General features: G+C 45.9%; 1 protein-coding gene across 1 annotated transcript in view; it reads left to right on the top strand.

Annotated features, from left to right (window-relative positions):
* PKP2 (plakophilin 2) overlaps nt 1–14,954 on the top strand; it is a 133,179-nt gene that overhangs the window by 43,796 nt on the left and 74,429 nt on the right. Inside the window, exons 5-6 of the mRNA XM_038770857.1 lie at nt 9,017–9,152; nt 12,857–13,064. Coding sequence (XP_038626785.1) covers nt 9,017–9,152; nt 12,857–13,064 — 344 coding nt within the window. The remainder of the gene's footprint in view (nt 1–9,016; nt 9,153–12,856; nt 13,065–14,954) is intronic.

The following is a 14,954-nucleotide window of genomic DNA, read 5'->3' as shown; positions in this document are numbered from 1 at the left end:
GGGGAGAGGAAAGAAGGGGCTCAGTCTGGGAAGGCCTCCTGGAGGAGGTGAGCTCTCAGCAGGGCCTTGAAGGGTGGAAGAGAGCTAGCTTGGCGGATGGGCAGAGGGAGGGCATTCCAGGCCCGGGGGATGACGTGGGCCGGGGGTCGATGGCGGGACAGGCGAGAGCGAGGTAAAGTGAGGAGATTAGTGGTGGAGGAGCGGAGGGTGCGGGCTGGGCAGTAGAAGGAGAGAAGGGAGGTGAGGTAGGAGGGGGCGAGGTGATGGAGAGCCTTGAAGCCCAGGGTGAGGAGTTTCTGCTTGATGCGCAGATTGATCGGTAGCCATTGGAGGTTTTTGAGGAGGGGAGTAATATGTCCAGAGCGTTTCTGGACAAAAATAATCCGGGCAGCAGCATGAAGTATGGATTGAAGTGGAGAGAGACACGAGGATGGGAGATCAGAGAGAAGGCTAGTGCAGTAGTCCAGGCGGGATAGGATGAGAGCTTGAATTAGCAGGGTAGCGGTTTGGATGGAGAGGAAAGGGCGGATCTTGGTAATGTTGCGGAGCTGAGACCGGCAGGTTTTGGTGACGGCTTGGATGTGAGGGGTAAATGAGAGAGCGGAGTCGAGGATGACACCAAGGTTGCGGGCTTGTGAGACGGGAAGGATGGTAGTGCCGTCAACAGAGATGGGAAAGTCAGGGAGAGGACAAGGTTTGGGAGGGAAGACAAGGAGCTCAGTCTTCGACATGTTGGAGCTTAGAACAGTGCTTTGCACATAGTAAGCGCTTAACAAATACCATCATTATTATTATTATTGTTATCATTATTGCTACAAGTCGGCAACATATAGAGATGGTCCCTACCCAACAAAGGGCTCACAGTCTAGAAGGGGGAAACAGACAACAAAACAAAACATGTACACAAGTGTCAAAGTCGTCAGAACAAATAGAGTTAAAGCTAGATGCACATCATTAACAAAATAAATAGAATAGTAAATACGTACAAGTAAAATAGAGTAATAAATCTGTACAAATATTCATTCATTCATTCAATCATTTGTGCTGGCTCCCCGGACATAATATTAAGTGCAGAAGTATGCTTTATTCATGTTTTTGAAAAATTGAATAATAATAATTTATTTGGATTTTTTACGTGCTTACTATGAACCATTCATTCATTCATTCACATTTATTGAGCGCTTACTGTGTGCAGAGCACTGTACTAAGCGCTTGGGAAGTACAAGTTGGCAACATTTAGAGACGGTCCCTACCCAAGAGTGGGCTCAAGTGCTGTGGGGAGGGGAAGGAGGTAGGGCAGGGGGGATGGGGAGGAGGAGAGGAAAAAGGGGGATCAGTCTGGGAAGGCCTCTTGGAGGAGGTGAGCTCTCAGTAGGACTTTGAAGGGAGGAAGAGAGCTAGCTTGGTGGGTGTGTGGAGGGAGGGCATTCCAGGTCAAGGGAAGGATGTGGGCTGGGGGTCGATGGTGGGACAGGCGAGAATGAGGTACAGTGAGGAGGTGAGCGGCAGGGGATGAACTGAGTCTTTAAAAAAAAATACTAGTAATAATAATAATAATAATAGTAATTGTGATATTTATTAAGCATTAAACACATGAAGGATTGTACTGAGTGCTGGGGTAGATATAAGTACATGAGAGTCACAGTCTAAGTAGGTTGGAGAATAGGTATTGAATCTTCTAGACTGTGAGCCCATTGTTGGGTAGGGACCGTCTCTATATGTCACCAACTTGTACTTCCCAAGCACTTAGTACAGTGCTCTGTACATAGTAAGCGCTCAATAAATATGATTGAATGAACAAGTGAATCCTCAGTTTACAGAGGACGGAGCTGAGGCACAGAGAAGTGAACTGACTTGCCCAGGGACCCACAGCAAATCCGTGGTGGAGTGGGATTAGAATCCAGGTCCTCTGATTCCAGGGCTTAGAACAGTGCTTTGCACATAGTAAGCGCTTAACAAATGCTGTCATTATTATTATTATTATTATTATTACTACTATTATTATTCCCAGGCCCGTGCTCTTTCCACTAGGCCATGCTGCTTCCCATCGTCTTTTTGAATCATCCTATTCCTATTGTCTTTTCCTGTGGGAAGACAATAGGTTGGGTTTACTTTCTGAAGCTGTGGTGGATGCGGTTTTGAGAGGCCTGAGGAGAACTCTGGTTTCTAGTCCCGAGCACAGGCTCCTGCGGTGGTGGCTAAGAGGTTTGGGGTCTGAGTGTATCAAGGAAAGAGTGGGATGCCGATGTGGGAATTTTCCAAGCCCACCTATCGTGATCTCCGTTCTCTTTAGAAATTGCCATTGGTTTAAAGAAAGAGAACCAGTTGAAAACAACCTTTGTTCAACCGATGTTTAGTTCCTCGACTTTATGAGTCATAGTCAAGAATATAAGGAATTTGAGTAATTGAATTGTGGGGGTTAAAGGCTTGGGCAATTTAAATTTATCTGAGTCACATAATGTATATATATATATATAATTTTTTTCATGGTATTTAAGTTCTTACTATGTGTCAAATACTTATAAACAGCGGGGTAGGTACAAGTTAATTAAGGTTGGACACAAGCCCTGTCCCTCATGGGGCTCACAGTCTCATGTTTGGCTTGTGAACTAGATTAACAGGGTCATTGAAAGGAAAATTTGTACCGTTAAGCAAAATGGCATTATTAGCGTTCGAGTCCATCCTAATTGTCTGAAAGTGTGAACTGCTTGGAGTCCGGCTTATTTTTCCCTAAGGTTTACCATCGTGTTTGCATTATAGTCACGATTTATGTCATCCCCCGAAAGGAAGTTTGTTTAAGGGACCCAAATTCTGATCATAATGCAGCTATCAAATATTGGTATTTATTGACTGTTTACTATGTGCAGAGCACTGTACTAAGCGCTTGGGAATGTACAGTAGAATAGGGTGGGAAGACACAACCCTGCCCACAAGGAGCTCAGCTCCGCAACATTGCCAAGATCCGCCCTTTCCTCTCCATCCCAACCGCTACCCTGCTCATTCAAGCTCTCATCCTATCCCGTCTGGACTACTGCATCAACCTTCTCTCTGATCTCCCATCCTCGTGTCTCTCTCCACTTCAATCCATACTTCATGCCGCTGCCTGGATCGTCTTTATGCAGAAACTCTCTGGGCATGTTACTCCCCTCCTCAGAAATCTCCAGTGGCTACCAATCAATCTGCGCATCAGGCAGAAACTCCTCACCCTGGGCTTCCAGGCTGTCCATCCCCTCGCCCCTCCTACCTCCCCTCCCTTCTCTCCTTCTCCAGCCCAGCCCGCACCCTCCGCTCCTCCGCCGCTAACCTCCTCACCGGGCCTCGTTCTCGCCCGTCCCGCCATCGACCCCCGGCCCACGTCATCCCCCCGGGCCTGGCATGCCCTCCCTCTGCCCCTCCGCCAAGCTAGCTCTCTTCCTCCCTTCAAGGCCCTGCTGAGAGCTCACCTCCTCCAGGAGGCCTTCCCAGACTGAGCCCCTTCCTTCCTCTCCCCCTCGTCCCCCTGTCCATCCCCCCATCTTACCTCCTTCCCTTCCCCACAGCACCTGTATATATGTATATATGTTTGTACATATTTATTACTCTATTTATTTTACTTGTACATATATATTCTATTTATTTTATTTTGTTAGTATGTTTGGTTTTGTTCTCTGTCTCCCCATTTTAGACTGTGAGCCCACTGTTGGGTAGGGACTGTCTCTATATGTTGCCAATTTGTACTTCCCAAGTGCTTAGTACAGTGCTCTGCACATAGTAAGCGCTCAATAAATACGATTGATGATGATGATGATGGCTATCATGTTAACATTATAGTCACGGTTTACAGCATCTTTGCAGCGTGGCTCAGTGGAAAGAGGCCAGGCTTTGGAGTCAGAGGTCATGGGTTCAAATCCCAGCTCTGCCAACTGTCAGCTGTGTGACTTTGGGCAAGTCACTTAACTTCTCTGTGCCTCAGTTACCTCATCTGTAAAATGGGGATGAAGACTGTGAGCCCCCCCGGGACAACCTGATCACCTTGTAACCTCCCCAGCGCTTAGAACAGTGATTTGCACATAGTAAGCGCTTAATAAATTGCCATTAAAAAAAAAAAAAGAAGTTCTTTTAAGGGCCCCAAATTCCGATTACAGTAACAGTATAAGACGGTTATTATAAGACATTTATCAGTCAGTCGAACAGCGGTGATAATTGAGAGTTCATTGTGTGCAGAGCACTGCACTAAGCACTTAGAACAGTGCTTTGCACATAGTAAGCGCTTAATAAATACCATTTTAAAAAGAAAGCACTTGGGAGAGTTGGTAGATGCGTTCCCTGCCCACAAGGAGCTTACAGTCTACAGGGGGGAGACAGATGCTAAAATAGGGATAGGAGAAGTAGTAGAGTATAACAATATGTAGGAATATAAGATGACCCATCATCTAATGCTTAGTATGGATGACGAAAAGAGTAAGTTTTAATATTCTCTTATTCATGAGGCAATATTTTTTGTGGCCCAACATGTCACTCCAGAATTTGTATTTGTAATCTAGTTCTCACAAGCGGAAGGTACTAAAATAAAGACTAGCCTACAAATGAAAATAAAGTACCCACAGCAATCTTTGTACATTTAGAGTCTTAGGTTAAATACCGATCTAGAAAATGCTTTTTTTTTTTGATGGCATTTATTAAGCACTTACTATGTGCAAAGCACTGTTCTAAGCGCTGGGGAGGTTACAAGGTGATCAGGTTGTCCCACGTGGGGCTCACAGTCTTAATCCCCATTTTACAGATGAGGTAACTGAGGCCCAGAGAAGTGAAGTGACATGCCCAAAGTCACACAGCTGACAGTTGGCGGAGCGGGGATTTGAACCCATGACATCTGACCCCAAAGCGCGGGCTCTTTCCACTGAGCCACGCTGCCCCAAAAAGTCCTAGAAGCAGGTGCTAGAAGCGAGGCAGCATGGCCCAGTGGATAGAGCATGGTCCTGGGAGTAAGAAGACCTGGGTTCTAATCCTGTCTCTCAAACTTGCCTGCTGGGTGTCCTTGGGAAAGTCACTTAACTTATCTGTGTCTCAGTTACTTCAACTGTGAGCCCACTGTTGGGTAGGGACTGTCTCTATCTGTTGCCAACTTGTACTTCCCAAGCGCTTAGTACAGTGCTCTGCACACAGTAAGCACTCAATAAATACGATTGATTGATTGCTGATTAAGAGTGTGAGCCCCATGTGAGACATGGACTGTGTCCAATCTGATTAGCTTGTATCTACCCCAGGGCTTAGTACATTGCGTGGCACGTAGTAAGCGCGTAACAAATACTATTATAATTATTACTACTATTATTCTGGGTCTGACAGCTGGGAAAAAGACTTTTCAGTAAAAAAAAGAATCAATCAATCAATCAATCGTATTTATTGAGCGCTTACTATGTGCAGAGCACTGTACTAAGCGCTTGGGAAGTACAAATTGGCAACACATAGAGACAGTCCCTACCCAACAGTGGGCTCACAGTCTAAAAGGGGGAGACAGAGAACAGAACCAAACATACCAACAAAATAAAATAAATAGGATAGAAATGTACAAGTAAAATAAATAAATAAATAAATAAATAAATAAATAGAGTAATAGAAAAGCCTTCAGGCTGTGCTGAGTTGCAGGGAAATGATAGAACCAGGATTAGAACCCAGATGATGATGACGGCATTTGTGAAGCGCTTACTATTCATTCATTCATTTCATTCAATCGTATTTATTGAGCGCTTGCTGTGTGCAGAGCACTGTACTAAGCACTTGGGAAGTACAAGTTGGCAACATAGATACCCAACAGCGGGCTCACAGTCTCGGAGGGGGAGACAGACAACAAAACAAAACATATAATAATAATAATAATAATAATAATGTTGGTATTTGTTAAGCACTTACTATGTGCAAAGCACTGTTCTAAGCGCTGGGGGGAATACAAGGAGATGACGTTGTCCCACGTGGGGCTCACAGTCTTAATCCCCATTTAACCAAGTAAAATCCCCATATAAACCAAGTAAAATAAATAGAATAAATATGTACAAGTAAAATAGAGTAATAAATATGTACAAACATATATGCATATATACAGGTATATTACTGAATTGTACTTTCCCAAGCGCTTAGTACAGTGTGCTGCAAACAGTAAGAGCTCAGTAAATATAATAATAATAATAATGACATTTATTAAGCGCTTACTATGTGCAAGGCACTGTTCTAAGCACTGGGGGGATACAAGGTGATCAGGTTGTCCCACGTGGGGCTCACAGTCTTCATCCCCATTTTACGGATGAGGTCACTGAGGCACAGAGGAGTTAAGTGACTTGCCCAAAGTCACACAGTTGACAAGTGGCGGAGCTGGGATGAATGAGAGACACAGACCCTGATGTATCAGTCTGCAGAGGGAAAGTCGTACACAGAACTAGAAATATATACTGGCTGCACGGAGCTAAAACTTTGCCACATAATTCTGCGGTCTCAGTTGCGTACTGACCAACAACAGGATTGCAAACGGGGAAATAGAAAACGGAATCGCTTACTATGTGCGAAGCACTGTTCTAAGTCCTGGGGCGGATACAAGGTGGTCGAGTTGTCCCACGGGAGGCTCACAGTCTTTATCCCCATTTTCCAGATGAGGGAACTGAGGCTCAGAGCAGTGAAGTGACTTGCCCGAGGTCACACAGCAGATGTGTGGCGGAGCCGGGATTAGAACCCATGACCTTGGACTCCCAAGCCTGGGCTCTTTCCACGGGGCCACGCTGTTGGCTCCAAGATCCGTGATGTTTTCATGAGAGAAGCAGCGTGGCTCAGTGGAAAGAGCCCGGGCTTTGGAATCAGAGGTCAAGGGTTCAAATCCCAGCCCCGCCAATTGTCAGCTGTGTGACTTTGGGCAAGTCACTTCACTTCTCTGAGCCTCAGATACCTCATCTGTAAAATGGGGATTAAGACTGTGAGCCCCCCATGGGACAACCTGATCACCTTGTAACCTCCCCAGCAATCGTTTTAACGATTTAATACGATTGAATGAATGAATGATTATGTCTACCAACTCTCCCAAGCACTTAGCACAGTGCTGTGCACTCAATAAATACGATTGATTGATTGATTGATTGATTGACATGCCTGGGCACACCTGAACTGGAATGCAGAACTTCAGCTTAGTGTCCTGGTGCCTGTGGATGATGATGATGATGATGATGGCATTTATTAGGCGCTTACTATGTGCAAAGCACTGTTTTAAGAGCAGGGGAGGTTACAGGGTGATGAGGTTGTCCCACGGGGGGCTCACAGTCTTAATCCCCATTTTACAGATGAGGGAACTGAGGCCCAGAGAAGTGAGGTGACTTGCCCAAAGTCACACAGCTGACAAGTGGTGGAGCTGGGATTTGAACCCAAGACCTCTGACTCCAAAGCCCGGGCTTTTTCCACTGAGCCACGCTGCTTTCGATGGAAGGGTGGGGAGGAGGGAGAAAATTCTGCCTCTCACCTGTGCCCTGAGTGTCTCTCCGTGGAGAAAGAGCACCTTACATAGTAGGAGAAGCACTACTTTTCTCTTTCTGGAAAGATATTATTATTATTGTGTTTAAGTGTGTACTATATAATAATAATAATAATAATAATGGCATTTATTAAGTGCTTACTATGTGCAAAGCACTGTTGTAAGCGCTGGGGAGGTTACAAGGTGATCAGGTTGTCCCACGGGGGGGGCTCCCAGTCTTAATCCCCATTTTACAGATGAGGGAACTGAGGCTCAGAGAAGTGAAGTGGCTTGCCCAAAGTCACACAGCTGACAAGTGGTGGAGCCGGGATTTGAACCCTCGACCTCTGACTCCAAAGCCCGGGCTTTATCCACTGAGCCATGCTGCTTCTATGCCAGGCACTGTTCTAAGCGCTGGAGTAGATACAAGATAATCTGGTTGGACACAGACCCTGTCCTTCATGGGGCTCACAGTCTCAACCCCCATTTTACAGATGAGGGAACTGAGGCTCAGGGAAGTGAAGTGACTAGCCCAAGATCACACAGCAGACAAGTGGCGGAGCTGGGATTAGAACCCATGACCTTTCATTCATTCATTCAGTCGTATCTATTGAGTGCTTACTGTGTGCAGAGCACTGGACTAAGCGCTTGGAAAATACAGTTCAGCAACAGAGAGAATCCCGACCCAACAACGGGCTCACAGTCTAGAAGGAGGAGACAGACAACAAAACAAAATGCGTAGACAGGCATCAATAGCATTGTAATAGTTATAGATATATACACATCATTAATAAAATTAATAGAATAATAAATGTATACATATATACACAGTTTCTGTGGGGCGGGGAAGGGGGTAATGGTAATGATGGCAGTTATTAAGCGCTTACTATGTGCAAAGCACTGTTCTAAGCACTGGGGAGGTTACAAGATGATCAGGTTGTCATCATCATCATCAATCGTATTTATTGAGCGCTTACTATGTGCAGAGCACTGTACTAAGCGCTTGGGAAGTACAAATTGGCAACATATAGAGACAGTCCCTACCCAAAAGTGGGCTCACAGTCACAGGGGCCTCACGGTCTCAATCCCCATTTTCCAGATGAGGTAGCTGAGGCCCAGAGAAGTGAAGTGACTTGCCCAAAGTCACACAGCTGACAATTGGCGGAGCCGGGATTTGAACCCTGGGTAGAGCAGAGGGAGGGAGTCGGGGCGATGGGGAGGGGAGGAGGAGCAGAGGATAAAAGGGACCATCTGATTCCCCTTCTAGACTGTGAGCCCACTGTTGGGTAGGGACCGTCTCTATATGTTGCCAACTTGGACTTCCCAAGCGCTTAGTACAGTGCTCTGCACACAGTAAGCGCTCAATAAATACGATTGATAAATACGATTGATAAATAAATACGATTAAATGAATGAATGAATGAATGAATTCCCAGGCCCGTGCTCTAGCCGCTACGCCGCACTGCTTCCCAAGTTGTTATCTGGAAAAAAGCCGGGCCGGAGCAGTGGGTAGGACGGCGGTCGATGGCGTTTTGTGTGATTCCCTAGGAATGTGGACGGGAGGATGACTCTGGAGCTGGCTGTGAACATGCTGGACCCCGAGAGCGTCGCGCCCGCCAAGATTTGTGTCGCGGCCACCTTCATCCAACACCAGTGCTTTCAGCAGGCGGAAGCCCGACACAAGGTCAGTCAACGCGGTCCTGAGGGCCCAGCGGCCCTGGCTTCTAATCCCACTCTGCCCCTTGTCTTCTGCATATAATAATAACAATGCTGGTATTTGTTAAGCGCTTACTATGTGCCAGGCACTGTTCTAAGTACTGGACTAGATACAAGGTAAGCAGGTTGTCCCAAATGGGGCTCACAGTCAAAATCCCCATTTTCCAGATGAGGTCACTGAGGCATAGAGAAGTGAAGCCACTTGCCCAAAATCACTCAGCTGATAGGTGGCGGAGCCGGGATTATAATAATAATAATAATGGCATTTATTAAGCGCTGACTCTGTGCAACACACTGTTCTAAACGCTGGGGAGGTTACAAGGTAAGCAGGTTGTCCCACATGGGGCTCAGAGTCGAAATCCCCATTTTCCAGATGAGGTCACTGAGGCACAGAGAAGTGAAGTGACTTGCCCAAAATCACTCAGCTGATAAGTGGCAGAGCCGGGATTATAATAATAATAATGGCATTTATTAAGCGCTTACTCTGTGCAACACACTGTTCTAAACGCTGGGGAAGTTACAAGGTGATCAGGTTGTCCCGTGGGGGCTCACAATCTTAATCCCCATTTTACAGATGAGGTAACTGAGGCACAGATAAATTCAGTGACTTGCCCAATGTTGTACAGCTGACAGTTGGCAGAGTCAGGATTTGAACCCATGATCTCTGACTCCAAAGCCCAGGCTATTTCCACTGAACCACGCTGATTAGAACCCACAGTCTCTGACTCCCAAACCTGGACTCTTTCCCCTAAGCCATGGGCAAGTCACTTTTCATTCATTCATTCAATTGTATTTATTGAGCGCTTACTGTGTGCAGAGCACTGTACTAAACGCTTGGGAAGTACAAGTCGGAGGCATATAGAGACGGTCCCTACCCAACAACAGACTCACAGTCTAGAAGGGGAAGACCACTTACTGTGTCCAAAGCACTGTACTAAGTGCTTGGGAGAGTACAATACAACAATAAACAGACACATTTCCTGACCACAGGGAGCTTACTCTGGGCCTCAGTTACCCCATCTATAAAATAGGGATGAAGACTATGAGCCCCATGTGGGACAGGAAATGTGTCCAACCTGTTTTAGACTGTGAGCCCACTGTTGGGTAGGGACTGTCTCTATATGTTGCCAACTTGTACTTCCCAAGCGCTTAGTACAGTGCTCTGCACACAGTAAGCGCTCAAGAAATACGATTGATGATGATGATGATTAGCTTGTATCCACCCCGGCGCTTAGTACAGTGCCTGGCTCTTCTAGACTCTGAGCCCACTGTTGGGTAGGGACCGTCTCTATATGTTGCCAACTTGTACTTCCCAAGCGCTTAGTACAGTTCTCTGCACACAGTAAGCGCTCAATAAATACGAATAAATGAATGGCTCATAGTAAGCACGTAAAAAAATCCAAATAAATTATTATTATTCAATTTTTCAAAAACAGATGAATAAAGCATACTTCTGCACTTAATATTATGTCCGGGGAGCCAGCACAAATGAGTGGTCAGAGTGTACGGGAACAAATGTAAAAATTGAAAATGGACAAAGCGTAATAATTGGCAGTTTGAAAATGTCTTTTGTGGATTCTCTCCCTCGAGCAGTTTGTAAGCCTCTGGTTTGACACTATCTTATTATTATGTTATTTGCTAAGTGTTTCAAACACTGTTCTAAGCACTGGGGCAGACACAAGTTCAATTGGACACGGTCTCTGTCCCACATGGGGCTTACAGTCAAAGTGGGAAGGAGAACGGATATCGCACCCCCAGTTGACAGTTGAGGAAACCGAGGTGCAGAACAGCTAAATGACTTGTCCAAGGTCACACGGCAAGCAGTCGGCCGAGCAGGATTAGAAGCCTGGTCCTCCTCTGTCTCCCGGTCCCATGCACTTTCCACGCTGCCTAGTGTTGCTTAGCCGTGGTCACCAGTTCTTTCTCTCCCACCTCTTTCTTCTAGAAATGATGACATTCTGATCTCAATGGGCAAAGAGGGAGACCAACTTGTACTTCCCAAGCGCTTAGCACAGTGCTCTGCACACAGTAAGCGCTCAATAAATACGATTGAAAGAGGGAGCCCTAACTCAGTGAAAGGAAACTGTGATTTTTGTAAGAGAAACCTCTGGACTTGGACGCATTCTTAGGCCTCATCTCTGGTTACAAAATTTGTTAAGGTTCAGCTCCAACCACTTTGGTTTCCGATTGAAATCGAAGGAAATAGCACAAAGGCTCCTCAGGCCCTCTGTTCTAGGTTTTCAGAGGACACAGCGTGCTTCTCTTGCCTACGAGGAGCAATCCTCTTCATTTGGCTCCACTCTTCCAAACCCCGTAGGAGGCCAGGGCCTTGACCTTCATTTTCAAAACGCCGCTACTGACAGGCTTGAAATAAACCTTCTTTTTGCACCTGAGAGTGTGTGAACACGGACCTGGTGAACTCTGACACTCTCACACGGTTTCTGTTTTAGCAAATGAGCGAAATCCACTAAAGCAGATTAGACGTTTATTTTGAAAGCAGAAGTTGAGCCGTGGGATCATGAGAGCAGGGAAGATGCAGGAGGTTTCAGAGAAGCAATGTGGTCTAATGGATAGAGTGTGGGCCCGGGAGACAGAAAGTCCTGGGTCCTAATCCTGCCTCGGTTCATTTCTCTGTGCCTCGGTTCCCTCAGCTGTAAAATGGGGATGGAGACCGCGGGCCCCGTGTGGGACCGGGACTGTGTTCAAACGGATTTTCTCGTATTTCCCCCCAGCTCTTAGTACGCTGCCTGGCGCGTAGTAATTGCATAAAAAATGCCACAGTTATTATTATAGTCCCTTTATTTCAAAAAGGCGTTCACTATCAGAGTTGAGGCCAAGTGTTGACAGCCCAGTGAATAAAGACCAGAGGAGGAGGAGGAGGGAGAAGCAGGTCAACGATCTGTTTGCAAAAACATTTCCTTTTCTGCTATCCAGTAAAAGGAGGGGAGATGTGCCAAGTTGCTCTCCTGGGATAAAAAGAAAACCAGAGAGAAGCTTCAAGATTTTTCATTTTATATCAGCTCTGCCACTTACCTTCTCTACGCCTCATCTAGAAAATGGAGGTTCAATACATGTTTATTTTATTTTGTTAGTATGTTTGGTTTTGTTCTCTGTCTCCCCCTTTTAGACTGTGGGCCCACTGCTGGGTAGGGACTGTCTATATGTTGCCAACTTGTACTTCCCAAGCGCTTAGTACAGTGCTCTGCACACAGTAAGCGCTCAATAAATACGATTGATTGATTGATTGATTCTCCCACCTGCCTATACTGTGAGTCCCACGTGGGAGAGGGACTGTGTCTGACGTGATTAACTTGTATCTACCCCAGCGCTTGGAACAGTGCTTTGCACATGGTAAGCGCTTAAAAAATACCACAGCAGTGTATATATGTATATATGTTTGTACATATTTATTATTCTATTTATTTTATTTGTACATATATATTCTGTTTTATTTTGTTAGTATGTTTGGTTTTGTTCTCTGTCTCCCCCTTTTAGACTGTGAGCCCACTGTTGGGTAGGGACTGTCTCTATATGTTGCCAATTTGTACTTCCCAAGCGCTTAGTACGGTGCTCTGCACATAGTAAGCGCTCAATAAATACGATTGATGATGATGATGATGATGATAATAATTATTATTCAATATAATGAGCCCAACCTCCCTGCTTTCCTAGGTTTCCGTACTCAGTGGGATCCCCAGGCTGCTGCAGCTTCTAAAAGGGCCGAGCGAAGACGTCCAGCGGGCAGCGTGTGGGGCACTGAGAAACCTGGTGTTTGAAGACAACGACAACAAGTTGGAAGTAGCGGAACTAAATGGGATCCCCCGGCTGCTCCTGGTCCTGAAGCAAACCAGAGACCTGGAAACCAAAAAGCAAATCACGGGTAAGGCACGCCGAGTATCCAGGGCCCGCGACACAGTCGGTCGTACTTACTGAGCACTTACTGTGTGGGCAGAGCACTGGACTGAGACTCGAGGAAGTGCAACAGAACAATATAACAGACACTTTCCCTGTCCACAGTGAATTTACAGCCTAGGGCAGGGGACAGACGTTAATATAAACAAATAAAATTACAGCTATAAACCCAACGTGCAGTGGGGCCAGGAGGGGGGATGAATAAAAGGAAGCAAGTCAAGGTGACGCAGAAGGCAGTGGGAGAAGAGGAGAGGAGGGTTTAGTCCGGGAAGGCTTCTTGGAGGAGATGTGCCTTCAATAAGGCTTTGAAGGCGGGGAGAGTCATTGTCATTCATTCATTCATTCATTCATTCATTGTCGTATTTATTGAGCACTTACTGTATGCAGAGCACTGTACTAAGCGCTTGGGAAGTCCGAGTTGTCAACATCTAGAGACGGTCCCTACCCAACAGCGGGCTCACGGTCTAGAAGGGGGAGACAGGCAACAAAACATATTAAAATAAAATAAATAGAATAAATATGTACAAATAACAAAAAAATGGAACGCTTCACGAATCTGCGTGTCATCCTTGTATGTACCCCAGTGCTTACCACAGCGTTTGACATAAAGTGCTTAAATACAATACAATAAAGTACACAAATACGACAGTGATCCCAAGGCAACTCTGAGGTCTAGATTCAATGACGAAGTGACGTATTTTTCACAATAAACTTCTGCCAGCATTGCTTGGGGAATCAATCAATCAATCAATCGTATTTATTGAGCGCTTACTGTGTGCAGAGCACTGTACTAAGCGCTTGGGAAGTACAAGTTGGCAAGTTGGGAATGTGGGAGGGTGATGGGGAGGAAGGTGTACCATAGGGGGAAGAGTGACTTAGGTCTCACACTACTCAAATCATCATCATCAATCGTATTTATTGAGCGCTTACTATGTGCAGAGCACTGTACTAAGCGATTGGGAAGTACAAATTGGCAACATATAGTCCCTACCCAACAGTGGGCTCACAGTCTAAAAGGGGGAGAAATAATAACAAATTATTATTTTTCTGTCGTATATGAAGAGGGAGGGCGTTCCAGACCAGGGGCAGGATGTGGGAGCAACGTGAGCCTGGGCCTGGGAATCCGAGGGACCTGGCATCCACCACTTGTCTGCTGTGTGACCTTGGACAAGTCACTTAACTTCTCTGGGCCTCAGTTACCTCATCTGGAAAATGGGGATTAAGATTGTGAGCCCCACATGGGACAGGGACTGCGTCCAACCTGATAACCTTGTATCTACCCCACTGCTTAGAAATGGCTTGGCACGTAGTGAGTGTTTAACTCCAACGCTGCTTAGAGAAGCAGCGTGGCTCAGTGGGAAGAGCCCGGGCTTTGGAGTCAGAGGTCATGGGTTCAAATCCAGGCTCCGCCAATCGCCAGCTGTGTGACTTCGGGCAAGTCACTTCACTTCTCTATGCCTCAGTTCTCTCATCTGTAAAATGGGGATTAAGACTGTGAGCCCCCCGGGGGACAACCTGATCACCCTGTAACCTCACCAGCGCTTAGAACAGTGCTTTGCACATAGTAAGTGCTTAATAAATGCCATTATTAGTATTATTATTATAGGTTGGCCTGGAATTCCCCCCCTCTTCATATAATAATAATAATTATGGTATTTTTTAAGCGCTTACTATGTGCCAGGCACTGTACTAAGCGCTGGGCACTGTACTATATCCGACAGACAATGACTCTCCCCCACTTCAAAACCATATTTAAAGCACATCTCCTCCCACAGTCCTTCCCTGTCCAAGCCCTCTTTTCATCTTCTCCCACTCTCTTCTGTTTCACCCTGATTTGCTCCATTTATTCATCCCTCTC

The sequence above is a fragment of the Tachyglossus aculeatus genome, chromosome 2, assembly GCF_015852505.1.
Source record: "Tachyglossus aculeatus isolate mTacAcu1 chromosome 2, mTacAcu1.pri, whole genome shotgun sequence".
NCBI classification, from domain to species: Eukaryota; Metazoa; Chordata; class Mammalia; order Monotremata; family Tachyglossidae; genus Tachyglossus; species Tachyglossus aculeatus.
Note: the sequence above shows the minus strand (reverse complement) of the source record. Positions and strands in the feature narration are given on the sequence as shown.